Source organism: Dioscorea cayenensis, chromosome 4, assembly GCF_009730915.1.
Source record: "Dioscorea cayenensis subsp. rotundata cultivar TDr96_F1 chromosome 4, TDr96_F1_v2_PseudoChromosome.rev07_lg8_w22 25.fasta, whole genome shotgun sequence".
Taxonomy (NCBI): Eukaryota; Viridiplantae; Streptophyta; class Magnoliopsida; order Dioscoreales; family Dioscoreaceae; genus Dioscorea; species Dioscorea cayenensis.
The window spans coordinates 20,688,270-20,713,974 of NC_052474.1; the positions used below are offsets into that span (position 1 = coordinate 20,688,270).

The 25,705-nt window shown below is 31.1% G+C and overlaps 3 protein-coding genes and 2 pseudogenes across 5 annotated transcripts; 4 read left to right on the plus strand and 1 right to left on the minus strand.

The window, feature by feature from the left end:
- Positions 1–2,788: 2,788 nt before the first annotated feature.
- Positions 2,789–7,544, plus strand: LOC120259051 (agamous-like MADS-box protein AGL11). Its single transcript, XM_039266583.1, has 8 exons — positions 2,789–2,883; positions 3,652–3,852; positions 5,515–5,596; positions 5,902–5,966; positions 6,131–6,230; positions 6,572–6,613; positions 6,702–6,743; positions 7,182–7,544. The coding sequence occupies exons 1-8, from the start codon at positions 2,852–2,854 to the stop codon at positions 7,371–7,373; spliced, it is 756 nt and encodes a 251-aa protein (XP_039122517.1). The 5' UTR covers positions 2,789–2,851; the 3' UTR covers positions 7,374–7,544.
- Positions 7,545–7,848: 304 nt separating this feature from the next.
- LOC120258765 (pentatricopeptide repeat-containing protein At1g08070, chloroplastic-like) lies at positions 7,849–9,658 on the minus strand. The gene is given in 3 exon segments (XM_039266201.1): positions 7,849–8,123; positions 8,125–8,556; positions 8,609–9,658. Coding segments are annotated over 3 exon segments (1,689 nt in total). The 3' UTR covers positions 7,849–7,916.
- A 3,989-nt stretch (positions 9,659–13,647) lies between these two features.
- On the plus strand, positions 13,648–16,564 carry LOC120258960 (KH domain-containing protein At1g09660/At1g09670-like). Of its 3 annotated transcripts, none has more exons than XM_039266449.1 (7): positions 13,648–14,097; positions 14,626–14,711; positions 14,975–15,102; positions 15,244–15,354; positions 15,473–15,589; positions 15,920–16,063; positions 16,127–16,564. In XM_039266449.1, exons 1-7 carry the CDS (start codon positions 13,979–13,981, stop codon positions 16,292–16,294), a joined length of 873 nt encoding a protein of 290 aa, XP_039122383.1. In that variant the 5' UTR covers positions 13,648–13,978; the 3' UTR covers positions 16,295–16,564. The 3 variants fall into 3 exon arrangements, with proteins under 3 accessions (XP_039122383.1, XP_039122381.1, XP_039122382.1); XM_039266447.1 differs by having other exon boundaries at positions 13,649–14,097; positions 15,244–15,390; XM_039266448.1 differs by having other exon boundaries at positions 13,650–14,097; positions 15,244–15,390; positions 16,136–16,564.
- A 2,923-nt stretch (positions 16,565–19,487) lies between these two features.
- On the plus strand, positions 19,488–21,132 carry LOC120258959 (annotated as a pseudogene).
- A 1,418-nt stretch (positions 21,133–22,550) lies between these two features.
- Positions 22,551–25,526, plus strand: LOC120259092 (annotated as a pseudogene).
- The last annotated feature ends 179 nt before the right edge of the window (positions 25,527–25,705 follow it).

Sequence of the window (25,705 nt, forward strand, 5' to 3'; positions counted from 1 at the left end):
GTTGATGATATTTCTGAAATCTTTGTTGTTGAACTTTTGAAGATGAAGATGATGACAGAGATTGTCTAGCTAAAACATGGCAACCATGAATACAATGGCCTTTTAGAAGTGACCATTCCATACTTAGAAACTTGAAGGGAGATGTTCCCAAGAAGAAACATGCCACCTGTTTTCTAATTTCTAATTTTTTAATTTTTTTTAGCTTGTCATAAATTATTATAAATAAAATAATTATATATTTTAGACTATATATAAAGTCAAAATAACACTTTCAAACATAGTTATCAGAACCGGATTGGACTGGCAGTCCGACTGGTTGAACAGGTGCACTGGTGCAAGAATCGGTCCGGTTCTCTAGGTGGATCAGACTTGCAGTCGAATCAGTAAAAACCGATGTGAACCGGTGATTTTTTAATTAAATCGGTAAACCGACCGGTTTGTATTAAAAAATATATTATATTGAAAATTAAAATTTATGTATTTTAGTTTTATTTGTATACCTTATTTCAGTTATTTGTTGTATTAATTTTTTTTGTAATTATAATATATTTTTTCAATTAATTATATTAAATTAAATTATTATAAATATCTAAATTAACCTGACATTGATCCAATTGACCTGGTGGTTGAACTGATAACCCGGTGATCCAACACCTTGACCGGTTCAATGCGTGGTTCGCATTGACATTGCTTTCAAGTTCCAACAATAAAAATAAATAAATAAAAATGACAAATATAGTTAATATTTAATATATATATAGCATTAATGAGTATTAGAACAAAATAAAAAACACTAAGTAATTTTAGTATTTCCATAATATAACTAGTAAAAAAAGAAAGCAGTCAAAATAATATTCTTAATAATCTCATATCCTACATATTATATATTCACCGGTTATATACTTATATGATCGCTAGAAAATTAAATAAGATAATAGACAAAAGTGTCTAAATTACTTGATTTATTAAAGAGATACTCTGCTGAAATATCTCTCTTAATTAAAAAGATCAAAAAATAAAACTATGCTATATATTTAAAATCTATAATTTTTTTTTGATAAAAAAGCTATAATTTTTTTTGTTCTAATAGAAGATAAAATTTCAGCACCTCTCCTATAGCATAAACAGAATTTATATAATTTTAAGACTAAAATATAGCAGAAATTTAGTTCAAGTCATGTATATAGAAGAAAAAATCACATTGGTTCACGTAAATGATGTTCACATATTCTTTATTTAGTAGATGATTCCATAAATATGTGATCACTCAAAGTGAGAATACTTAATAATTTTGGTAAAATTTCTAGCATAATATCTTTGATCATATCATGTAAAGTAAAAAAGAAAATTGAATTTAATCGAACTTTTTTTCTTTTTTTTTGTGTGGTCCAAACAGATGAAAATGACCAAATCGAGTTGATTTTATTTCTCTAATTTTTTAATAAATCAACCAAAAAAGAAAATACATCAAATAATTTGATAACAGAAATTTGAAAATAATAATAATATAAGATTATTTAAATTCATCAATGATGAATTTTTTCTGAAAATATAAACAATTTCCTTTTTTTTTAATATAATCAAGTTCATTCCAAAATAGAGAAACATTTGACATATTTCACATGAATATATATATATATATATATATATTATAAGGTTTTTCTGTTTTAGGTGTAGACACCCTTGCCATCAACCTTTAACTAATGTGGAGAATCTTAACTTCTTATATTCATGATCATGCCTAAATCTTATTTGGCTCCACCATGCTCATGTTAACAACCGCATTTTGTGCCTTTATATATATATATATATATATATATATAATTTTTTGACGAAGGCGAATAAATCACATGTTAGAGATATATACACTAATAGAGCTAATAACTTGCATATTTGTGTTCTTTTTCTGTGTGAATTGAGATTTAAACTTGACTAATGAGCTTGATAAAAAATAATTTTTTAAATTATGTCAAAAAAAAACTAATTATGTTAATTAATTTATTTTTCAAGTCAAACAATAATTAGGTACTAACAAATTGTTGAGATGAAGTTTTAGGTGACAATTAATGTATATTTAAAAAGAAGAACATGACATGAATGTATTTGTTCAAGTATATTAAATTACATAAATTAAAGAATACATATTTTTTACTCATAACCATGAAATATTCTTAATGATTTTATCCTTCTGTCTTAAAAGAAAATTGAAGGTTTTGCACATTGCAATAAACATGTAAGTATATTAAAATTAATATTATTTAATATAATCTCATGACAACAAAAATGGATCAAAATGACCACCATGAAATAAATACAATAACATAGATACATACATAAATCATGAGATACATAAGATGTCAGTATCTAGACTTACATTCTATTTTCATGTAAGTCAAAATCCCAAATTTAAATACCAAAAATGAGGATTTGGAGATACAAAAACAAACATATTACAGTTACAAATCCAAAGTGGGAAGTGGAGTTACATAAGCATGACATGGATTATAATAGTTGTACCTGAGGGACACCAGAACATTGGAAAGTGGAAAAACATAAACATAAAAAGGAAAACCAATGCATCTAAAGCAAAATCCATGCAGTGGCTATTTTCCTGTAAGTCATCACTTCCACCTTGGAACCCTGATCACTTTTCCTTCATTTTCCCTGGAAACCGGATTTCAAGGGAACTCCACACTGTTGCCTCTTCCTTTGATCTTCACTTTCAAAGCCATTTTAGAAAATCTCTACTTCTATATTAATTTATTTTTCCTGGTAATACAACAATTCTTCCTCTTTGTGTTGTTTTCCTTCTTGGAAGTGTGTTTTCCATACATACTGAATACTGTAAGCCATGGCACTTCCGGGTGGAAACCAGGACTTACGGTGTGCCTGCTTTTCTATGAAAACATGCAATCAGTTTTCATGTTCATGAAACTGGTTTCTTTTTACATCTTGAAAGTGGTTTTCAGAAACTTGTTTTGGTTTTCTTTGAGATTAATTAATATATCCAGTTTTCTTATGTTTGGTTTTGCTCATTGAATTCTTGTGTTTATGGGAATGGTTTCTTTTATTTCTTCATGAAAGTTATTTTCTCTGAAAACAATGATTTCTTGTGTTCATTGTTCTAAATGTCTTCTTGACAGTGATTTTCTCCTAAAACAATTTTTTTCTTTCAATTACTTCTTGAAAATGATTTTCTCTGAAAACAAAGAGTTCTCATATATGCTCATGAAACCATTTTCTTATACTTCTTGGAAGTGATTTTCTCTGAAAAAAATGAGTTCTTATATATATAAGCTCATGAAATGGTTTTCCTTTACTTCTTGGAAGTGATTATTTCTACGAAATCAATGCATGAGTTCTATTCATGAAATCATTTTCTTATATACACTTCCTGAAAGTGATTTAATTTTCTCTGAATTATGTTCATGAAATGATTAAATTTGACTTCTTGAAAGTGATTTTCTCCTGTTAATGAAAACATTAATTTCCATCTACTTGCTGAAATTGATTTTTTTTTTTTTTCTAAAAAACAATGAGGCTTTGAGTTCATCTTGTTCTTCATGTTTTGATGAAACTTAAAACCTAAAAAGAAAAAAATAAAAATAAAAACATTTTCTTGATATCAATCTTGACATGTTGGTGATGCAGTGGAGAAGGAAGGGAGGAAATGGGGAGAGGAAAGATAGAAATAAAAAGGATCGAAAACACGACAAACCGACAAGTGACATTCTGCAAGAGAAGAAATGGTTTGCTGAAAAAGGCTTATGAACTTTCGGTGTTATGTGACGCCGAAGTAGCTCTCATCGTCTTCTCCACCCGTGGTCGCCTTTACGAATACTCGAATGACAAGTATTTTCTTTAATCTAAATATTCTTCTCTTCTTCTTTCATAATTTGTTCAGTTCAGTTCAGTTCATGAGGTTGAAGTTCAACTAGGGTTTGCATCTCTTTGTGTACCTTGAGTCAAAACCCTAATAACTCAAGAAGACCTAAATTAAGTCCATTTATCAAGAAAATATAGCATTATACATATAATTTGTTGTATTATCAGGATTTCAAATTATGGAGATGAAGGAGCAGAAAAAAACCCTAAAAGGTTTCCTCTTGCTCTTGTTGTTCTTTAATTAGGGTTTTCTCTAACATCAGTTCATTTACTGAGATGGTAGAGAATTTGATACATATGTAATTTAAGGAATGGTTAAATTGTTAGATGATTTTGTTTCCAAAGTATATATGCAGATTAAGAAAAACAGAAAACCCTAGACTGGTTCTCATTGTTGTTCTTTAGTTAGGGTTTCTCTATTGAGTGTCTTAAATAAAAACCCAATGGTTCTTCTAGCTTTAGAGCTTTTATCAAGAAGGTAGAGAATTTGATGTATAATTTGAATTGCATAATTTGTCATTAAATTATTATGTTTTCAAAGTCTGGAAATTAAAGAAATATTAAACCCTAATAATGGCTAATTAGTTAGAAATTAAATCTAAACCTAAATGGTTCTAGCTACTTTGAAATGCATAAATTGTTAAATTTATCAAGTTTTCAAAGTATATAGGTACATTATTAATGAAAACATAAAACCCTAATAAGGTTTTCTTCTTGTTCTTGTTCTTCAATTCTAGGGTTTCTCTTTAAGTCTTCTCTTTCATTTTCTTGCATCATATATATATATATATATATATATCATCCCAGTCATTTGCTTAAATCTTGAACTATTTGAATGTAGTTTTGCATGCAAAAAGAAATTATCCTCCTTCTTCTAATTGCTCTTAATTTCCAAAGAAACACCAGAAAGAAAATTCATTTCCAAACACCATAAAATCACCAAATTAGAAACTGTGCCCTCTTTCTGTTGTGTTTCCTTTTTTGTGCAAAGACTCTAAAAGTTTAGATCTTTCTTTTTAGAACCAAACATTTTCAGCTGTTTTCTAATGTAACTTTTCATTCAAGTAATTGAGATTTTGTGCTTAAATGGAAAGGTAAATCATATATTCTGCATGCTTACCTTGATGAACCTTCTCTTCAAATTCTCATAAATTTCATATCTGTTCCAAAGTATTTGAAAAACAATGTCACCAGTGTACCATTTCGGTAAATTATAGTTTCAAGACTAGAATTTTTGTTGAGAAGAACCAGACTTAATAAGTAACAATGTGAAGTACCATGTTGAAAGATGTTTGGTCGAAATCAAAACTGCCCGCGTCACTCCAATGATGATATACACTTCAGGAAATCTAATGATGAGATTGATGAATGTTGAAATGAAAATTTGGTCAAAGCAATGTGACAAAATGATTATAAAAGAACAATATTGGACAATGCAACAATAAATTCTCTCATGGAGCTCTTGATGTTTGTCAGAGTTTGCTATTTTTATCATCTATGTTTAAGTTATCTAAGCATGCTAGAATTCGATCGTGTAAAACTATAATGCATCCAACTTTTAATGCACAGACAAATCAAGCTTCTGAGGACATTTGGTTGATAACAATGTTTTTGGATCTGTTTTTGCAGTATAAAATCGACAATCGAAAGGTACAAGAAGGCAATCGCTGACAATTCAAACTCAGGTTGCATCATAGAGGTCAACTCTCAAGTGAGTAATTTTCTTATCTTCCATAAAAACTAAATCCTTAGGTTTTCAGTTATTCTACTAATTTGACATGTCTTGCATCTATAAACTAGAGTTCAACAATGCCCAAGTTACAAGCAATTATGCATTCTTTGTACTAATTGTTTGTGACATAAATGTATGAGTCAATTTGTAGTACCTTGGAAGAAAACTAGGAAGATTCGACATGGTAAAATGACAACGAATTGTCAAACAAGTATTGTATTACAATATCTTTCAAAACAAATTCATGTAAAAGATTTGTTGCTCTAATCTGGTTTTAATTGCAGCAATACTACCAGCAAGAAGCAACAAAGTTACGTCACCAAATACAGATTCTACAGAATGCAAACAGGTAAAATATAACATTGGTTAAAATGCAAAGTAGAAAAATGTTAACTTTCTATTTGATGTCTTCCACTAGGAGACCTACAAGAATCATATTGTCATAATAACTTAAAACAGCTTATGATGTGATTATGTCTATGTGCATATGTACGTACGTACGACAACTTCCAGGCACTTGGCAGGAGAAGGTTTAAGTTCTTTAACCATAAAGGAACTCAAGCAACTTGAAAGCAGACTAGAAAGAGGAATTGCACGTATCAGATCAAAGAAGGTAAAATTACATACCTCAAGGCCTTCTGGTAACTAGAGTATGCTCACCAAATTTAGCACTAAATCATAAAAAGAACTTGAGACCTTACTAATAACTGAAAAACTATCACCATAGAAGACAAAATAATTAATGATGTATATACAGAGGAGTTTACTGCCGCATTTTCCATTAGCCATTCTATTTGATTAGAAGAACATGAGCTATGATTCATGTTAAGTGCAATATACATTCATGTTCAGCTACAAAGGAAGGATTAATTATTTCAACAAAATCTCATATGCAATTTAATTTACATTCCTTGGTCTACATGGCTTACTCATATCTTGTCTTTGTATTACCAGCATGAGTTGCTCTTTGCGGAGATTGAGTACATGCAGAAAAGAGTTACGTCATACGCTTCAACTTTTTCAGTAATTCTTTTCTTTCTTGGTTTATATGATTCATTACTGAAAAGACTTTGTGCAAATGTAGGAGCTGGAACTTCAAAATGACAATACGTATCTCAGATCAAAGGTAATGGTGACAACACTAACTGAACTGTCATTTAAATTCTTACAATCTAATAGGGAAAAAGATCCAAGAAATGCATGCCAATATTTACATCCACATAGAAAAACGTAGCTGTTTGCAAGTTTTATTCTCTTCTATTTTTTCTAAATGAAAAACATTTTCAAACAGGGTAGACTGCAATGAATGGTCTGCGTGCCTCATTCCTAATCTTAACAGAGCAAGTGATCATAAATTATTGGAATAATTAAATGAAAACTTTTTAGCTTTTTTATCAAAATGCTCGAGGTGCTCATACAAGCGAATTATTCAATTCAGTGCCAGCTTAAAAGTAACCAGAGTTATCACAAAGCTAGCTTCTGCTTATTTAAAACATAAATATCATCTTGCTCATGCTTTCCATCTGATGGGCGAACTCATAACATGCATTTTATCTATTTCCAGATAGCAGAAAGTGAAAGAGTACAGCATACAAATGCAGCATCGTCCGGGGCAGAGTTCAATACACTTCCAGCATTTGACGCCCGAAACTACTACCATATCAACATGTTAGAAGCAGCAGCTCACTACTCACACCAACAAGATCAGACAGCGCTTCATTTAGGATATGAAACAAAAGATGATCCAGCTGCATAACAATCATTTAATACACCTTTCCTTGTTAAGTTATATTTTCACTAACCTTCGGAACCTCTGTTTAGTTTGTTGTTACTTGGTGATGGAGGGGCAGCAAACTTCTAGCTTCATGTTTATGTCTATGCACACTGATGAACTTTAAATTTAATCAGAAAAACCAGACAATATGTGATGCCAATATACATTCTGAAGTCATTATATACTTAACCTCATCTTATATACATGATTTGACTTAACAGGGACAGGAAAACTATAGCCAATTGGTGAAGTATAGCAACTCAGATGAATGTCCATGATGATGTATATTGTGTAAATAAACTAGCCAATTGGGATTCCAAATAATGCAGCTATATGTGATCCCACATTGGAAAAGGAGACATATATATATATATATATATATATATAACATGCAATAAATCCTATAATATAATTATTAACATTTACCTTCAATATACAATATGAAGGAAAATCCAACTACTATATTGGATCAAAGTGCCTTAAACTGTATTTTAAAATCAAGGTATCCCAAGATACAACACATTATCACCAATAGTCCATACAAGAACAAGCCCCATCCCAAAAATGATGAAACCGATTGCGATCTCTAACAATTATCTCCCTTTGGAACAATTTTGCTATTAGTTTCGATGCCTCATGGCAATCATAACAAATTCTAAGGTTTTTTACAATTCTAATAGGCCCTGTCCCAGTCGAGTTCAGAAGCCCAAAAGCAATTGCTATCTTTTCACTGATGATACTTAATTGCGTCCTCCTTTTCCTCCTCTTCTATATCATGAAGAACAGAGTCCACATCTGGTCTATATCCAAGTTTTCTCAGCTCCCTATCAATCTCAACTAAGAAAGCATTAATTTTCTTGAATTGTGGATGTGAGGTATCACCAGCAACAAACTCATGAACTATGTTATTCAGTTCAATTGAGCTACAACCGGGTATTTTGCGCACTCCCTTCTCAATCATTATTTTCCTGCACTTTTCAACATCAACCCAACGCTTCGATGCAGCATATACATTTGAGAGAAACACATAATTGCCTCCATCGCTCGGGTCCAACTCCAACAGTCGTTTCGTCACTTGCTCACTTAACTCTGTATCTTTGTATATCCTACAAGCACGGAGCAAAGCTTCCCCAAACAACACAGTTTGGAGGAATTGGCATAGCTTCTATAAGATCCAATGCTTCTTTTAGAAGACCAGAACGGCATAAAAGATCTACCATGCACCCGTAGTGCTCTATCTTGGGTTTCACTCCATAAACTCGATGCATTTCATGGAAGTACTTTTTCCCTTCATCGACCAAACCAGAATGGCTGCAACCTGACAAGAGCCCCACAAATGTAACTCCATCCGGCTTAAAAGAAGTCACTTTCTCCATCTCATGAAATGCCTCTACAGCTTGTTCGCCATAACCATGCATTCCCAGTCCCACAATAACCGAATTCCAACAATAAATATTCTTCACTGGCAACCTTCGGAAGACATCAACAGCCATATCTGCACTCCCACACTTGAAGTACATATCGACAAGCGCATTACCCAAAACAACATCAACTTTAAAATTATGATTTTTAATGTAAGCATGAATCCATCTACCCATATCCAAAGCACCCAAATGAGCACAAGCAGATAGCAAGCTCACCATTGTGACCTCCGTCGGTCTCACATTCTCTTCTTGCATCATTCTAAACACCGAAACCACCTTTCCAAACTCCCTGCAATGCAAATACCCAGAGATCACCGTATTCCAAGTAACAGAGTTCCTGGCACTGTCCATCCTATCAAACAACTCCCAAGCCATCTCCATTCTCCCTACCTTACAATACCCATCAATCATCGCATTCCATGACACCACATCCTTAACAGGATTTCTATCAAACAACTCTCTAGCAGCCTCAAGATCACACCTTTTACAATAAACACTAATCATAGAGTTCCAACTCGCCGAGCTTCTCTCCATCATTCCATCAAACAACTTGCGGGCATCATCCAAGCAACCATACACCCCAAACGCTGCAATCATAGCATTTTGCGCGACTACATCTCTATCGGGCATTTCATCGAACACTTGCCGTGCACCTTCTAAACATCCACATTTTGAGTAGAAATCGAGCAGCCCGGTCTGCAAGAACCTGTCTTTATAGATACCCAGCTTGAAGATCCGGCAATGGATGGCTTCTCCGGATCTTTTACCCCCATCGAAGCCAATGCAAGAGCGGAGAAGAGATAGGAGCAGCGCGCGATCATGGCGGATGATTCCGTGGAGCATCGAGCGCGAGACAGACGACTTAGCATAGTTTACAAATTAAACCCTGGAATTTCAATATTTACTAATTAAACTGAAAACCCCTTGAGTTTTGGTGGTCTTTATATTTAGTCCTTTTATTTCATTTTATTATTTAAACCCATGATTTATCAAGTATTTACATGGACGTCAGGAAAATGGAAGTCATATATACATCAAATAATTAAATTAAAAATATATTTAACTTAACTTTCTCAATATTTCTAATGCAACTTAAAATGCGCGTTTTTTATATAAAAAAATTGAATATATTTATTATATATAAATATGATAAACGTATGAAAAATAAGGGAATTACATACATGAGGTATTAATAGTCTGTTGATGCACCCTCATTGGCGGACATGAGAATTGAATTGTCTTTGGTATAATTGCATTCAGTGTTTTTTAAATTTTGTAAACCAAACTTTTTATAGTGGGGTCAATATCATTAGATCAAAGACTTTTTAAAAATTAAATAATTTTTTAAATAAAAAAATTGTAAATGATATTTACTTTCAATTAACAATATAAAAACATAAGTAAAAATTCTTAATAAGAATGTTTTACATTTATTTCATACGTTATATTATATTTAATTATTCGCATAATGTTAACCTTTAGTCTAATCAAATCAGCTGATCATCTCTAATGAAGTTTAACTCAATTATTTGACAATTTAAATCATTCTCAAACCATTTACAAATAGTTCCATAAATTGATAACCATCGTTGGTTAGATAACTTAGATTGGCAAAATTTTCAAATGATGTATCCAATAAAAAAGCGCGACCTGTCATTAAAAAAATAATAATTTAAATTTAAATTTACTCAACTAATTATTGAAAGAAAGAATGAAAAGCGTAAACATTATTCATTTTTATATTATTTTTTTAAAAAAAGATAATAATATAGATGATAATTATGAGTCCCCAAATGTTGATGAAACCGACATCGATTGACACAACGTTTGGTTTCATACTTTGGCCAGCTGCCTCTTCAATGCTCGCATAGTTTCTTGTGAAATTAAATTAAATTAATATATATATATATATATATATTTAGAATAGTGATATATATCATTAAAAAAAAATAAGTATGGAGGTGCACGGTGCACCCGCACGGTGCACTCGTGACTTAACAATCATCTAGAAATTTATTATATGGGGTAGATTGATGTGAGAGTCAACAATAGTATGCACATGTGTCAAAAATAATATATTATGGACCACAACCTCACTATGATAAGTCTTCCTACTATACAACCTCAGAATGATGGATCATATCTACGCAGTTTATTAATTTTATTCAAAAATAATATAACAGAAGAAAAAATTTTTTTGTACACAACAGAAAAACTATCCCATGAGGGCTTGTATAGTAATAATTATCAGTCCGATCCTTTGTATAAACTACTTGTCATAACGAATTTGCAAAATGATGTGTTGTTATTTCCGACCCTGCTTCACCTTAACTCCAATGGGAGAAAAAAAAAGGTGTTAAGAAACCCTCTGTGTGTAATCCTAGACACTCTATTTTTTTTTTTTAAAATCTATTTTGCTCCTATTTCGAGTCAAGAGATAACTCATCTTTATAGACCAAGAACTCTTTTATTTTGGAGAAAGCAACAATCAATGACTCCTCTCACAGAAAACTCAATAAATAATGAATAAACAATAATATATAATATTTCTATAGTATTATACAATATATGTAAAATTATATACATTATCAGAGGCCAAAGAGTTTCGATTTATAGACTGTTCATTCACTATTCTAATAAAATACCGCTGGGTTATCCGGTTCTTAAAAAAAACTTGTTTCTAATATATATATATATATATATATATATATATATTATATTCTTTTATTTATTTATTTTATTAATTTAAAAATGATAATATAAAAAGCCAAAAAAACAAAAGGGTGATTGATTTCAAAGTGAGCAACACGTGAAGCATCGTGTTCAGCACGATTTCATTCATAGACCGCAAGTAAATGAAGTATATATTTTCCTTCATATAAATTCCATGATTCACACTGCTTTTAATCAACATTTGACCATCAATTTGTCCGTGCTTTCCAATTTTTTGGGATTCGGATTCTAAAATTCCAAATTGTTAGAAAAATACATGTAAATATGTATTTTAGTTTGCTTTTTAATTTTTTATAAATTGTTAGAACCTTTTAGTAAAAAAAAAATTGTTAGAACCATCACAAAATGTGTATATATATATATATATATATATTTAAAATATATATATATAAGAGCAATAAGAAATTTTTTTTATCTTCCTTTATTGCATTATTAAATATATCTTTAATTTTGTAATGATATTTTGTGTATGTATGTTTAATCTTTATTGATACAATTTCAGTTTAATACCATTTTAAAATATATATTTTTTTTAATTTAATTTATTTATAATATACACCAAACTAATAAATATACTCCACATGTGATGATTCAAATTAATCTATAGTATTCATATATTATCCCAATACTTTGTGATGTATATATATATATCCTATAATTTAGTGTAATGTATAATGTTGTATTTAAGAATTTTCTCAAATTAAATCTGAATTATATATTTTGAAATGGTCATTCAATAAAAAATTGCTTTTCAATACCATTTAGCACGCGCGTACACACACAAAAATATATCACGACATGATTTAAATAAACCAAACTATTAATATATCATCTCAACACTCAAATGCATAATAATAATGTACTAAATAATTTAATATCAAATTTCATATTCTATCCGGTCATTAAATAAACACTATTTTACACCTACATTAGCAAACAACAGTAATAATAATAAATTTTTAGTCCCAACTATTAAATATTTTTAGGTATAATACCCAAATTGGTCCCTCTACTTTTCTCTCTCTTCTCTTTTGGTTCTTCTACTCAGAAATGCTCCCAAGTAGTCCCTCTACTCTTGAAAATGATTCTATTTAGTCCCTTCTACTCTAAAATAGGCCAATTATCGCAGTATTTTTTTCAAGTAGAGGGACTGAGATCAGAAAGAGATTAAAAGTGTAGATGGACTAAATCGGGTTATTTTCAAGTAGAGGGATTATAAGGCATATTTCAAGTAGAAGGGATCAAAAGGAAAAAGAGAAAAGTAGAGGATTAATCTGTGATTATACCATCTTTTTATTTGAGATGAATTTACTCCTTAATCTTGGTATAATTGCCATATAAGTCCCTCAGTAATCGTAGTACTTTCTGCGATTTTTAATCCTCAGTAATACTTTTTAGATACATTTAAGTTCCTCATATTTGATCGAGTTGGACTTTCGAGTCCAGACGTAGATGGCGTTATCTTCACCGCTTTTCTGAAACCTGGCATGGTTTTAAATATTTCATTGCTAGATCACTAAGTCCCTCAGATTTGATCGAGCTGGGACTTTTTAGTCCCCCTATTCGTAATAAAAAAGTCACATTTGCAGTGGGTCCCAATTAAGTCCTCATATTTGATCGATTTGGGACTTTTTATCCCCCAATTTCATAATAAAAAAAGTCACGTCACGCAGAAAAGCAAACCAAGAAAGTTAACGTCATCTATCGTCACGGACTAGAAAGTCTCAACTCAATCAAATACGAGGACTTAAACGTATCTAAAAGATTACAGGACTAAAAAAAGCAGAAATATACAATTACGCCTGCGGAACTGTATGGCAATTATGTACTTCAACAAATAATATATATATATATATATATAAATGAAAATTTGGGATGCCAACAAGGAAGTGCCAAATGGAAGAGAGTAGAAAACAAAAAGATAAAGTGAGGTTACAAAAGGTAATGTTGGGAAGGAAAAATAATACACACACATATTTATATATATATATATATATATATAATGGACTTTACAGTGAGCAGGCTTTTAACAAGATTTGGAAGTGGGGGAATCAGCTTCAATCATTTGAGTTATATATACAGCTAGGCAAAGAATCCTAAGTCTCCCTCTTCAGGGTTTCTCTCTCCATCATCTCTATTGCTTCTCAACCATCCTCATCTCTCTCTCTTCCTCTTCCCTCAACTTCCTCTCTTGGTTTTGTCTTCTTCACAAACTAGACCACAGAGAGAGTGAAGAAGAGATTGAGGGGGGGAAGAGAGAGAGAGAGAGAGAGAGAGAGAGAGAGAGAGAGAGAGGAGCAAAGAGAAACTGCTTTTGCCAGAATCAGTCCAAAACTGGGCCCTACAGATATTTTCTTGACCCTTGTTGCAGAAAAACTTCCATAGGCAGATTTCCAAGGAGGAGGAGGAGGAGGAGGAGGAAAGCAAGATATGGATGAGAGGATCCAACCTGGGACTTACTTTCAGTATTCCCCTTCTGGGATCCAATCTTCCCCTCATCACTCACCATCTATTAGACCTTCTTCTGCTTCTTCCCTTGATAGGGAAAGGTTTGTTTTTGGTCTTTGTTGTTTTTATTTGTTTGTGATTTGATCATGTTTTGAATCTTAATTGTGTTTTGGTTGTGATGTTGTTGAGTTGTGGATTTGAGAGGTTTTGGTTGTGGTTTGGGTGTTGGTGTATTGCTGCTGATCAGGTGTTTGAGCAAGTTTCTTCATCTTCAGAATTAAACTTTTTCCACTCCTTTTGATTGTTTTAGGGTTTTGGATATATTCAATGTGTTTTTTTGGATCAAAATGATTGATAGATGGTGATTCAGTTCTTGTATGGTTTTGTTTCAGGTTTTGCATCTCATAAATAGAGAGACATTAGAGTTGTGTCTGTGTATGTGTGTGTGTTTTCATTTTAGGTTTGTGAAGTTTATTCTTGGAAGTCCAAATTAACAATATTTGGCTCAAGATGATTGTGTTTGTGCATATCTTGTATGCATTGATGTTAATTATTAATCGATACTATTTGAGGGATTCTCGGAACCATGCATTCTACTTTGTAACATGTTCTTTGTTGCATGTTTGCAGATATTTGTCAGAACTTCTTGCCGAGAAACAAAAATTGGGACCATTTTTGCAAGTTCTGCCATTTTGCAGCAGGCTTCTAAATCAAGGTATTTCATCATAGAAATTAAACTATATTGTTTCTTTATCTTTTGTGAACAAACAATCTCATTGTTCGCTTACTTCTTTAGAATGAATGATTCCTTTTATCTGGATGTTGATATCTCTGTTTGTAAAATTCTAGGGAGCATGAATGTAAGATATTAGAGCTTTATCATTGATTCATAATTTTGAGATATCATAAGGGAATATGATTTGTGAGCAAAATTTGCCGTCTATATTGTTAATATGTCGAAAGTTAACCTCAATGCAGAGATTCTACGAGCATCTGGTTTAGTCGATTCTGAGAGAATTGAACATGGAAGTCCATTAAGGTTATCTGGTTATCCTACAAATGGCATGCAAATGGATTTCGAAGGTTGGCCGGGAATTCAACCACAGGTAACAATTATCTCCCAGGAATTTTTAACACCCTTCTTACTGTTCTGTAAATCATGCTAACTTTAGAAAGCATAGATATTCATGTTACCGATATTGTTCAAGCGAGTGCAGCTAAATGATTTTTTTTTTTTCTACTACTAGTTTTTGGATCAGGAAAATGGTTTTTTCCAAAGAATGAGGGTCCTTCAAGCATCATCGATGGGATGGAATGGCACACCGGTAGTTACTAGCACTCCGGTTGTAAAGAAAGTCGTAAGATTAGATGTTCCTATTGACAAGTTCCCTAATGTATGTTATTTCATATTAAGGTTGTCGATTAGTTTATGCAGTAGCAAAAATTCTCACTTGATTCGTTACATGCTACTCTCAGTACAACTTTGTTGGCCGGTTGCTCGGGCCGAGAGGTAACTCATTGAAAAGGGTTGAAGCTACAACACAATGCAGAGTTTATATACGTGGCCGGGGTTCAGTGAAGGACGTTATTAAGGTACATTCTAGCCACTTATCTTTTTACGCTATAAAAGAAGTCTTATTTATGCCATTTTGTCGGTATAATTTGTGTTTGGTGCTTTCATATCTATTGTTTTGAAAGATGATCTAACGATATAATTTCCGGGCATTCCAAGTTCTTCAAAGAAGCAAAATTGAAACTATATCCATCTAAATACTATTCCATAATGCACTCTTCTTTCTGATTGTTTTTCTTTTGGTTTGTAAATCTTGCTTGTTTAAGTGCTATGGTTCATATTCTTGGAGAAATATTTATATCCATTGTTTGTCCTGCTCAGTCACATTAAAATTCCGGCTTTCTCTGTAGGAAGAAGAACTAAGAGGCAAACCCGGGTACGAGCACCTAAACGAGCCATTACATGTACTTGTGGAAGCTGAGCTTCCGGCAGACATAATTGACACGCAATTAAGCCAAGCCGTGGGAGTACTCGAAGATCTTCTAAAACCAGTGGTACATAAACATTACATTTCACACAATGTATTAATCTACTACTAATCAATTAATTCGCCGAAGTTTTTCCAGGATGAATCCTTGGACTACTATAAGAAACAACAGTTACGAGAACTAGCGATGCTCAACGGAACTTTAAGAGAAGAGAGCCCGCATATGAGCCCGAGCATGAGCCCCGGCGCATCGCCGTTCAACAGCTCCAGTATGAAAAGGCCGAAAACAGGAAGATAACTGCAAGAGTTTTCTCTGCTTCTGCATCTTAACTTTAACAATTCAATTGCTGGTTTCTTGAAATCTTGGGAACTTCCATAGTTCATATTACTTTTCATCTTCACTTTGTCCTCTCTATACCAAACTCTGGTCTTGCTAAAACATCATCCCATTGATTGTTTTATATATGTGTATGTATGTATTTATGTATGTATGTGTGTATTGGTTTGATAAGAATGTTGAGAGTATGTTTGATTCTAGACATGAATATCAAATTATAATCTTAGCATACACTGAATAATGGATTCTTGATTTTGGTGGGAATATAAAATTAAAGTGGTAATTGTTAAGCCCACGCAAGCGTCTCTTACACATGTTTGTCATATGTTTGGTAGCAAAATGAAGACACAGGTGTTTGTTGAGTTTGTTTTATGTTTGTATACATTCTCACACATGTTTATTGTATTTCATATAAAAAAATAGTAATTGCTAATATGATGATGTTAAAAAAAAAAGGTTTCATAATTTTATAGTTATTTTTATTTCCATTTATTTTGTAGTTTTAACTTTTTATATCTTTTAATCTAGAGCAAGATAAACATGGAAGGAGATAAATTTTTATTTTTGTAACAAGTCCACATAACACTGATTTTCATATGAAGGAAATGAAGTGCAAAGACGCTGAAGTGGTACATTTTTTTTTAATTGATTGCATGCCCTTATAGAAATAATTCTCATAAAAATCATATTTACTTATATAAATCTATAAAAAAACACTTTTATCTTTTTACATATGTTTATGGACCTGTCTTGAAAATCAACTTACAAATTCTAATAAAATATAAATTATTTATTTTATTTGTTTTATTTCACAAAATGAATGTAGAGAAAAGAGTAAATATTAAATAATAAGTTTTTTTTGCCTATATATGCCCTTGAAAATTCAATAAATCCTTCAAGAAAATCAAGTATACCCCTTAATATACCTTTTTTTATGTGCATACCCCTTTGGGCCTTTGCACTGACATATAACATAAAATAAATTATTAAATGTTAAATTAAAAAAAGCCTATACTTGTATATCCTATAAATTCTACTGGTTATTAAGTTAATTTTTGTATATTAAAAATTAATATTATTTTATTTCATTTCATATAAACCATAATTAACATTGTTGGAGAGTAGATTGGGAATGTAAATAAAATTCTATTTCTATTATTATTAAAACAATCAATATTCATATAATTTGTAATCTATTTAAATATAGTATGTGTGGGCAAATAGTGTATACATTCAAAAAATAAATAAATAAATAAATTTTAAACATATAAATGATATTTTGTTTTGTTAAGAATTATACACGCAATTATTAGTTGACTTTAATTGAGATACAAAGAATAACAATAATAAAGGAAATTGATTGTATACCTCTGTAAAAAGTAGATAATTGCTAAATTGTCATCATAAAAATCACGTTTGGTTATATTTTTGCAAAATATTTTTAACTATCTTATATACCTTTACAGTTGAAAATCACTGAAAATTTTATTAAAATCTTGATTGATTTTTGTTTTTTTACATTTTTTTAATAAAAGTTTAAAACAAACTTCATGTTATAAGCAAATAAAAATTATTTATAGATGTAAGTCATTTTTTTTCAAAAGCATATGAGTAATATATATATATATATATATATATCAAAATTTGCAAAAATTCAAATTCCATCAGCAATGGTAAATAAAATACTCACATAATAAAGTGATAAATGCTGATAATACTCATTGAAATGGATATATATATATATATATATATATATATATCATATATATATGTGTGTGTGTGTGTGTGTGTGTGTGTACGAGTTTATTAAAAAGATTAATATTTATATTGGGCAATTGGAATTATGTGTTCCCAAATGGTTATATCATATGACATTATGGAAACAATATTCAATCTTTAATTGAATAAATAAATAAATAACAGGGTGGTTAGAAAAACAAAGATGCAAAATGAAAGAGAAGGCAAGGTATTTCTTAGGGATTGTAATAATTTAGACAAATTTGTCCACTAATTATCTATCATTTAAATTTAATTTGAATAATTTGAACTCAATATTAAGTAGATATCTTGTTTATATATATAATAGCACACTATCTTTTTTTTCTAAAATAAGTATAATTATTGATTGTTTCAATACAAATTTATTGCTTTCATTGTAAGTTTTATTATTATTATTATTATTATTATTATTATTATTATTATTATTTGGTTTTTGACTCATAGATTTCTTAATTAAGAGCCATGTACAGTGAATAACTCCTACTACTAGTACATGAATCCTGATTGGAGGTAAAATTTTTGCAAAACCACTTGCTAATTGAAAGTGACCCAAACTTCTACCACATTATCATTATTATTATTATTATTATTATTATTATTATTTGCTTCATATACTTTTTAAAGCTCAAGAATACTGTTCTTCCTTTAAAAAGTCTAAACATTTTTTTTTTAAATAAAAGAGTATTTTGATTAAAAGAATTATTTTTGTTTTTTATTTTGTTTTTAGAATTTCTCTTCTTTTGTTTTTTAAAACAATTTAAACATTTATAATTAAACAACTCAAATATAATGGATTAAATAAACAACAAAATTCTAAAAGTGACACCGGCCTGTACCTATGTCTAGTTTTAGTTCACTCTCCACTTACTGTTCTTTGCTGCAACTTTAATTCACCTTGACTTCTTAAATTCATATAAAACTTTATAATATAATGTCAATGTTGGGATTATGTGAGCTTGCACTCACTCTATTAATGGACAATAAAAATCAAATTCTGACTAAGAGCATGACTAGTTAACACACTTATCTTTTGAAATATGATGCTTCAAGCACTTCAAAAGCCATACTAATCCATGCTATGTACTTTGTCAATGTATAACTAAGTGGCTACAACTAGACCATGCACTTACCTTATAAATAGTGCACCCCCATTTTTAACATGTGTTATCTTTTTCCCATACTAACATATATTTTTAATTAGTAATTAAAATTATCACTTGTAGCTTTTTCCAACTTTCTTTGAGTGTTTCCCTTGACCACTCTAACTTGTTGCATGCCACACACACATACAACTACTAGTGCCTCCCACTTAGTTTACTTCATTCAAGATCATCACAATTAAATCAAATCTATATATTTCTATTCATGTTCTTATCTTCTTCTTCTTCATGTTGAACAAGATGACTAGTTTCAAGCAAATGGTTCTTGTGCTCATGTTGATTGAGTTATACACTAGTTATGGTGCATTGGCACTAAGCATGGATTACTACCGCATGTCGTGTCCGTTCGCTGAAATGATAGTGAGGATGACGGTGAACCAAGCTTTGCGAAGAGATCAAACTCTCGCGGTCCTCTTCTCCGGTTGCATTTCCATGATTGCTTTGTGCAGGTATATATCATCTCTTAGCTAAATATATATATTTAGTGAGCTTATGTTTAGTAGTAGTATTATTAATTACTAATTCAAACAAAATTGATAATAATTTATTGAGTGTATATTTTGTGTAGGGGTGTGATGCATCAGTGCTCATTGATTCAACAGAGGGTAACATAGCAGAAAAGGATTCTCCTGCAAATATCATTTTGAGAGGGTATGAAGTCATAGATCAAGCCAAGCAAATTATCGAAAATCGATGTCCTGGTGTTGTTTCATGTGCTGATATTGTCGCAATTTCTGCAAGAGATGCTGTTGTTTGGGTAAGTTTAATTTATGTTAGTAAAATTAACAGAATACAACATCCATGCATGTTGTTATAATTGTATAATTAATTAACAAGCAAAAGCAAAGATATATACCTCCCGATGTCTACTAATTAAAAACTATAACACTAACAAACTACGACAATACTTTCATTTTTAAATCAATCTCATCTCGAAGTTAATTTAAATAAAATTTTAATTAATACTTGTACGTACTGTGAGAGATTTTTTTAATAAGGTAAAATTGCAAAACTCAGTATATAAAACAAATCAAAGCGAATAATTCCTCGCATAAATTTCATTTTATTTTATAATAACTAATATATTTTTTTTAGGCTGGAGGTCCATTTTATCCAGTGCTACAAGGAAGAAGGGATGGATCAAGATCAAAAATAGAAGACACTATTAACTTACCTCCTCCTAATTTCAACAGCACTGCTCTCATTTCCATGTTTGGGAGCCATGGTTTCACTATCCAAGACTTAGTTGCCTTATCAGGTGCAAACATATAAACTAAAATAATAATAATGATAATAAATAAATAAATAAAATATCATGTGCTTATATGTATGGCTTGAATTTTCAGGAGGACATACAATAGGAGTAGCAAGATGTGCTTCATTCAAGGATAGACTAACCAATTCAGACTCAACAATGAATACAAATTTGGTGAGAATTGCATCGATGCAGTGCAACTCCGGAGACGATAACACGACGATGAACTTAGACATGACTTCGACTTCTTTCGACAACTCTTATTTTAGAGCATTGCAGAGGGGGTATGGTTTGCTAACTTCAGATGAGACATTGTTCATGGATGATCAAACTAAAGGTTTTGTGGATATTTATGCCATGAACCAAGCTAGGTGGTTCTATGATTTTCAAAGTGCAATGCTTAAGATGGGCTCAATTGATGTTAAAGAAGGTGCTGATGGAAATGTTAGACTTAATTGTCATAGGCTTAATTATTAAGTTTGATTATTAGCTTTGTGATTTCATGCTAATGTTTGTGTTTGTGTTTTTTTGTGAATGTGCATATGAACTTGGCAATAAAATCATGTTTGGATTGTAACCTTTTGTTAGTGCTTAGTGAATGTATTGGTGGGTGGAATGATATATAAGACTTTGTTTACATCATGCAAGTGGTGGAATTATATATTTTTAAAATGTATTGCTAAAACATGTTTTTATTTTATGCATTTTGAGAATGTGGGTGGAAATAATGGAGGTGCTATTCCTCCACTCTATTATTTTCAAAACTTTTGCCTTTCTCATCATTAACCATCCATTAAAAAATAAATAAATAAAAAATTGAAAGTATATTATTTATATATATAAAGTATATTATTTATATATATATATATAGAGGGCCCATCTCATAGAGTTAAATTCTAAGAATACACAGTATATATAATACCAATCTAACTACCCGTTCGGAGACCAAGTATATTCGAATGACTACTGTTTTAATTATGCCAACTCTCTCCATCTATCTCATGCAGTTTTTCTCTCATGATTTTTAATATCTAAAAAGCATTCTAAAAACATCCCAATATGATTTAATGTCATATATATATATATATATAATTAAGGATATATTACTAATAACATATAGGCAAATAAATGCACTTTTTAAGGTATAATAGAGATATATTATCAATTATCTACTTTTAGAGGGATATATACAAGCAATTTGAGCATAAATGCACTATTCTTGGTATGTTTATTTTAGTCCATATGTTTTTAAAATTAGTAATCACTTAATAACGCATTGCCGTATAAGATATAGTAACCGAAATGAATATTATATCCAAAATATACATATAAACCTAAAATGAATACTATATTAATTAGAAAGCTCAAATATTTATTTGACAAAATAAAAATATTCAATTGATGAATATATTTAATCCTTGGACAATATCCACCATTTAATTTAAAAAATTTTTTTGGGAAATTCACTTGGATTTTAGTGAATCCAATCCCACAATATCTTTCAAACAGTTAAAAATAAATTTAAATAAAATAAAATAAACTAAAATAAAACATTTTTTTTTAAAAAAAAAGTCAAAACAAGAATCAAAACAAACATGCAAAACGTGTCCATTCTTACCTAAAAAGCAGACATATAAGTTTTCTTACCGTTTCTTCATCCAAACCATTATCCATTTTTTTTTAAATAAAATAATATAAACATGAAAGCAGAAAATGATATAAATTAATTAATTCTGATTTTTTTTAAGACAATATATCAATAGCTAATAAATAAATAAATAAATATGGAAATATAATTATTAAAGTGCGAAAAATGGTGGAGTGGATGGGTGGTATACACGAGATAATAAGGATAAGTTCAAATTAAATCAAATTAATATGAAAATTAAAATTTCATATTAATTATTACTTTAAAAAAAAAATAAGGAAAAATAATAATAATAATTAGCTTGCCAGCCAATTTGGTCTATATAAAACAAAGCCCCCGCCCCAAAATGCCCAAATTCTCAGTGTCTCATTGGTTTTGAGAAATTAGGGTTTTGTTTTAGGGTTTAGATTGGGTTTGAGGGATGGGGATCACGGCGGAAGGAGGCAGCGAAGGGGCGGGGCTGGTGGTATCCTTCGGGGAGATGCTCATCGACTTCGTCCCAGACGTTGCCGGAGTTTCTCTGGCTGAGTCTACCGGCTTTCTCAAGGCTCCCGGCGGCGCCCCGGCCAACGTCGCCGTCGCCATTTCCAAGCTCGGCGGCCGCTCCGCCTTCGTCGGCAAGGTACCATCCCTCTCTCTCTCTCTCTCTCTCTCTCTTGCTCTTGCGGGTCGGATCCTTCCAGATTGAATCCGGATCCGCTAAGGAATTGGAGTTTGAATTATTGGTGGAAAAATAATTTTCGAAATAATTTATTATTTTTTTATTTGAAATAAAGAAGATTATATTAATATAAGTGGAGATTTGTATGTTTATATTAGGGGGAAAAAAAAAGAGAAATTTTTATGGGTGGGATTTTGGGTTTCGGAGTTGGAATTCAGTGTGGCATCCGAATCCGATAAGGAAGGGTGGCATAAACAAAGATTATCGGGTTTCGGAGCTTCGCTAGATCACGGGCCCGATAACTTTTTCTGATTTGATTCGGTGGGGCCCTATCCCTTCCTCCGTATTTGAAACCCGTTTCCATATCGTTTCCCTTATTATATATATATATATATATATGATAATGATAATATAGTTTGATGATTAAATTAATTTTATAATTTTTGTTTTTTTAATTATGAAAAATTTTAATTTTATAAATAGTATCTAAGTCTATTGATTTTACGGGCGAAAAATGAAAACACATGTATATTATTATATTAACTCTGCCTTTTGTATTTGTTGCTGACTTTTTTTTTTCAATAAAATCACTTGTCATTTGTTTATTAAAAAATAAATTTAATTTTCTTGTATGCTGAAATACAAAATATAAGTTTTTTTAATAGAATAAGAATTGAATCTAAATATTAAAAATCTAGATTTTGTTCTTTTTTTATATTTTAAAATAATGATTTTACTGAGTAAAATAGGTGCTCGCATATAGGAAATATGATGCACATACTTACACATATGATAATAATATAGTTTGATGATTAAATCATTTTTAAAAATTTTAGGGTGTTTATCTTTGTATATTATTAAAAAAATGGTTTAATATTATGTATAAGTAAATAAAATAATTTGTCTGGATATCTTTTTAAAATAATCCAGACTTTTTTGTTTATTATATTTTAAAAAATAATATTTTTAATGAGTAATAAATGCGGAAAAAAACAATGATTTTTTTATATATAAAAGCATATATTAGTTTCTTAGAATTACACATAAAATTAGATATTTTTTTCAAAAATGTACAGATAAAATTTGAATTTTTATTATCCAGGATGATAGAATCAAGTGATTATATAATAACTTATTTAATACCTGAAAAAAAAATTTTAAAAAAACTACTAGGTCGAATTTCGGAGTCAGAATTCAGTGTAGGATCCGAATCCGAATCCGAATCCTTATCGGGTTTCGGATTTCTCTGATTCGATTCTGTGGGGCCCTCTCTCTGTTCCCTAGAAAAGCTACATCCATATGTATATATAGTTCTATCACGCGGAGCACGAATCACGAGGCATGTGGGCATAAAATTAGCACAAAGAAGGGCCACACACACACCTAACATTGCCTCCTATTAATTTCCATGAAAGCTTGGAATCATATCTATATATTTGCATCACTATTTCATGCTAATTACAAACTTGGAATCAAAGAATCAAGTCTTTATAAAATGTTATAGATATCATCTATGAATCATCATGTTCTTTATCTATACATTCACCAAAACAGTTCGGCGACGATGAATTCGGTCACATGTTAGCTGACATACTAAGAAAGAACGGGGTCGAAGACGATGGAGTTCTTTTCGACACTCATGCACGCACCGCGCTCGCATTCGTGACACTTAAAAGTGACGGTGAGCGTGAATTCATGTTCTATCGTAATCCAAGTGCCGACATGTTGCTAACCGAGGCCGAGCTCAATATGGAGCTCATTCGCCGCGCGAAGATATTTCATTATGGTTCGATTAGTCTTATTTCTGAGCCGTGCCGCTCCGCGCACCTTGCGGCTATGCGTGCTGCTAAAGAATCCGGCATTTTCTTATCTTATGATCCTAATGTTCGGCTTCCGCTTTGGCCTTCTCATGACGCGGCTCGTGATGGAATTAAAAGTATTTGGACCGAGGCGGATTTTATAAAGGTAGTAATACTTCGAATTTGAATATATAAACTTGTGTTTCTCATCCTAACAACAACAGTATCTATTTTTGTGATAGATTAGTGATGATGAGGTGGCATTTTTGACAAATGAGGGACCCACAAAGGGAAGATGTTGTTTTGTCACTGTGGCATGAAGGATTGAAGTTGCTTGTTGTGACTGATGGAGAGAAAGGATGTAGATACTTTACCAAGGTCTTTACATTTGTTTATATATATATATTATATATATGTTTATATGGTTTTGTTAATGTTAATAATGGGAAAAATGGAAATCAGGAATGCAAAGGAAGAGTGGAAGGGTTTAAAGTGAAGACAATAGATACAACAGGAGCTGGTGATGCATTTGTTGGAAGCCTTTTGGTTTCATTGGCAAAGGATAAGTCTCTCTATCAGGTTAGTTAATTGATTGAATAATTAATAGTTGGATTAGATATTGTTTGTAAATTGATTATTGTGTATTCTTTGGTTTATGAAGAATGAAGAGAAGCTGAGGGAAGCTGTTCGATTTGCTAATGCTTGTGGCGCGATCTGCACGACGAGGAAGGGAGCGATTCCGGCATTGCCGACTCCGGCCATGGCTCAAGAACTTGTTGCCAAGGGAACTTACTAGAGAGTTTGAATTTTTTTTTATTTGAACTTTAGTATGTCATTCCCAGAGTGACTTGTCTTATGTTTTCTTATGCTAATAAAGCTTTCAAGTGATCATTGCTTTGTTTGTGATAACATAACTAATCTAAATGCAGTAAATGTTTATTTTCACTAATTAAGTAGCACTTTAACACTTTAATTAAGTCAGAATATAACTTTGTTGTAATTGCATATTGGTTATAGTTATAGGACATGAATCAGGAAAAAAAGGAAAAGGACTGAAAGATCATAACCTT

Excerpts from the sequence above, each read along its gene's own strand:
- LOC120258960 (XM_039266447.1), top strand. The coding sequence starts at position 13,979 with ATGGATGAGAGGATCCAACCTGGGACTTACTTTCAGTATTCCCCTTCT. Across the intron at positions 15,391-15,472 it reads CTATTGACAAGTTCCCTAAT|TACAACTTTGTTGGCCGGTT; the intron begins GTATGTTATTTC and ends TGCTACTCTCAG. Across the intron at positions 15,590-15,919 it reads CAGTGAAGGACGTTATTAAG|GAAGAAGAACTAAGAGGCAA; the intron begins GTACATTCTAGC and ends CTTTCTCTGTAG.
- LOC120259051 (XM_039266583.1), top strand. The coding sequence starts at position 2,852 with ATGGCACTTCCGGGTGGAAACCAGGACTTACG. Across the intron at positions 2,884-3,651 it reads GGTGGAAACCAGGACTTACG|TGGAGAAGGAAGGGAGGAAA; the intron begins GTGTGCCTGCTT and ends TTGGTGATGCAG. Across the intron at positions 5,967-6,130 it reads ATTCTACAGAATGCAAACAG|GCACTTGGCAGGAGAAGGTT; the intron begins GTAAAATATAAC and ends GACAACTTCCAG.